This window comes from Momordica charantia (genome assembly GCF_013281855.1).
Source record: "Momordica charantia cultivar OHB3-1 chromosome 4 unlocalized genomic scaffold, Mcharantia_2.0 BLBB01000004.1, whole genome shotgun sequence".
Lineage (NCBI taxonomy): Eukaryota > Viridiplantae > Streptophyta > Magnoliopsida > Cucurbitales > Cucurbitaceae > Momordica > Momordica charantia.
In genome coordinates, this window is record NW_028275162.1 from 7491036 (window position 1) to 7493695 (window position 2660).

A 2660-nucleotide genomic window follows, 5' to 3' on the forward strand; every position below is an offset into this window, starting at 1 on the left:
GCCGCCGCAATAGCACGAGAGCACGGAATCTTAAAGTAATCAAACTCCCGACAACTACACGTCATAACGTTCAAATCAACAATCCCGTCAAGGTTGCCATCCCGTACCTGGAAATGGAACTAGTCAATGTTGTCTACAACGTGTCTCCGCGCACTATCTGAATATTCGGCATACATGTTTTCTGCGTAGTCAGACAATGTGGTTGATCGGGAAGCTGCAAGCGTCCGTCGATCATAGAACAAATTCTGTAACTTACCTCTAATGTGGTCAAGTAAGGCGGTAACCGGCAACTTACGGGCGTGCCTGAAGAGGGCATTTACAGACTCTGCGATATTTGTAGTCATCTGTGTGTACCTCAATTGAGTTTGGAAACAACGAGCCCAATGCTCCTTCCCAATATCGTCTAAATATTCCCGTACACCGGGGTATGCACGAAGTTGGGCCCAGATCGAGTTGAAATATGACTCGGATACGCCTTTGCAGCCTTTAAAAATAGTTCCTCAACTGCCTTCGCATCGTTTTTAAATTTTGCTATCAAGTTGACCTTGATATGCTGTATACAAAAGCAATGAAATGCAGCAGGAAATACCTTGTCGATTGCCTTGCAAATGGTTTGATGTCTATCAGAAACGAAAACCAAATTATCAACTCCAGCGAGCGCACGTTTTATTTGAGTCATAAACCACACCCATGATGCTACCGTCTCACCGTCGACAATCGCAAATGCTACCGGGTAAATCTGATTATTCGTATCGACACCAGAAGCTGATAACAATACCCCTCTGAACTTCCCCTTTAGGTGGGACCCGTCAACAACCAACACTGGTCTAATACAACCAAGATTACCTCAAATCGATTGACCCAATGTCATAAATACATATTTGAAATATTTGTCACCTTCTAGTTCTAATTGGAAAATAGTACCTGAGTTCATGATTTTCAAAGCTTTACCATAAGTTGGAAGTAGACCATATGACGATGCTGGATCACCTCTAATAAGCCGGAGTGCTTCTTCACTAGAACGCCATGCTCTATCATAACTTAAATTGACACCATACTCCTTTCTCATGTCTTGTATAATGTCCTTCGGTCTATACGTGCGGGAGACGTCTGTGAACTTCTCTTGCACAAGATGTCCTACCACCCAACTTTTGGCTTGCCTATGATCATGTTTTAAAGCTCCACCATAGCACGTATGGGCAGCACAATATTTTTTTATCTTGAACAAAGTGCATTCCTTTAGCTTGGTAGCTCGAAGTCTCCACGTGCAATCAGCATGAACGCACCGCAGTATATATAGCTCCGACGTCGACTTCTTTACTTTAAACTGAAAATTCTTCCGCATTGCAACTAAATGCATTTTCAAACTCAACTCCTTCTTATTATCAAATACATCGCTCTCATTAACATCATTTGTCCCAGAAGACTGTACTATGAGTTGCAATTTCTCATCATTAGGGTCTCCGGTGAGACCATTACATCCCGGTGGCCGGACCGCTTTCTTCATCCATGCGAATCTCAGTGTGCACTTGTTCGACATCAGGCTCAAGCTCATCATCAAGCGCATCGTCATGCTCTTCGTTCCCATATTCTGCTTGAGAGTGTCCTTCTTCAGACTCTACCAACGGGTCATATGATTCACCACTTTCATCTTCGTTATCATTCCATACTCCCGGCACATCCCAATCACACACCCTATCATCTCCTAGTTTACATGGAACAACATCTGACCCCAATGGTGTTAAACCCTTTACATCATGACCTATATGCCCGTACGAGGGGTGTGGCTGTCGGGAAGAAAAGGGGTTCGATGATGAGGAAGGAAATGAGGGTATAGGATATGTGGGTCTCTAGAATGGGGGAATACAAGCTGCAGACATAGGAATCGAGGACACGTTTTGGCCTAAATAATATGGGAAAGAAAGCATGTACATTTCATTCCCATGTACCTGCTTTGGCACATTAGATATATATATATAGGCAATTCAGATACATCCTCACCAGTAAAAAAAAACGCAAGTCATCGTCATCAGTTATTTCCATCACACAAACTTTGGTTTTAAAATGATACACGCGTCTAATTATAATATCAAACTGTAGGGGGTTAATGTTACTCAATCTATACACGTGACCTATAAATTCTCTGTATGTGATTGTACTATCCACTGTCAATCCCCTCGTACGACCGCCGACATAATCTTTTTCACTATCATTCCATTCTCCACCGAATGTTATGAAAACACGAGGCATCCTGCAAATAGATAAAACTAAGAGAGATAGGAAAATCGATCATTCAAAAATAAAATATTAAAAATTAAGAAAAAAAAAAAAAATGTCTCGGATGAATCTTGGACCAGTCTTGGTCCGAGACATGTCCCAGATAAATCTCGAAGCAAGACTGGTCAAGACATGTCCCGGACTAAATATGCTTCGAGATTAGTCCAGGACATGTCTCGGACCAAGACTGGTCCGAGATACATCCGAGACAGTCCCGATATGTGATGCACCAGGATTGTTTACATTCAATCCCGGACCAGGTATAGATCCGGGATTGAAGTAATTGCAACAATCTATTTTTTTTGTCAACAGCAAAATCTAGTAGTTGAACCTATTAATGGGAAAATATTTCAAAAAAGTTCAACAATTATAGAGTACAAAAG

The 2660-nt window shown here is 41.8% G+C and overlaps 1 protein-coding gene across 1 annotated transcript; it reads right to left on the reverse strand.

Moving 5' to 3' along the window:
- Positions 1–403: 403 nt before the first annotated feature.
- On the reverse strand, positions 404–1345 carry LOC111012185 (uncharacterized). Its single transcript, XM_022286238.2, has 2 exons — positions 925–1345; positions 404–822 (listed from the first exon to the last, which is right to left on the reverse strand). The coding sequence occupies exons 1-2, from the start codon at positions 1343–1345 to the stop codon at positions 404–406; spliced, it is 840 nt and encodes a 279-aa protein (XP_022141930.2).
- Between the last annotated feature and the right edge of the window lie 1315 nt (positions 1346–2660).

Coding starts and splice junctions, on each gene's coding strand:
- LOC111012185 (XM_022286238.2), bottom strand. CDS start 1,345: ATGCGGAAGAATTTTCAGTTTAAAGTAAAGAAGTCGACGTCGGAGCTA. Junction 823..924: donor TTTGAAAATCATGAACTCAG/GTACTATTTTCC, acceptor GTATTAGACCAG/TGTTGGTTGTTGACGGGTCC.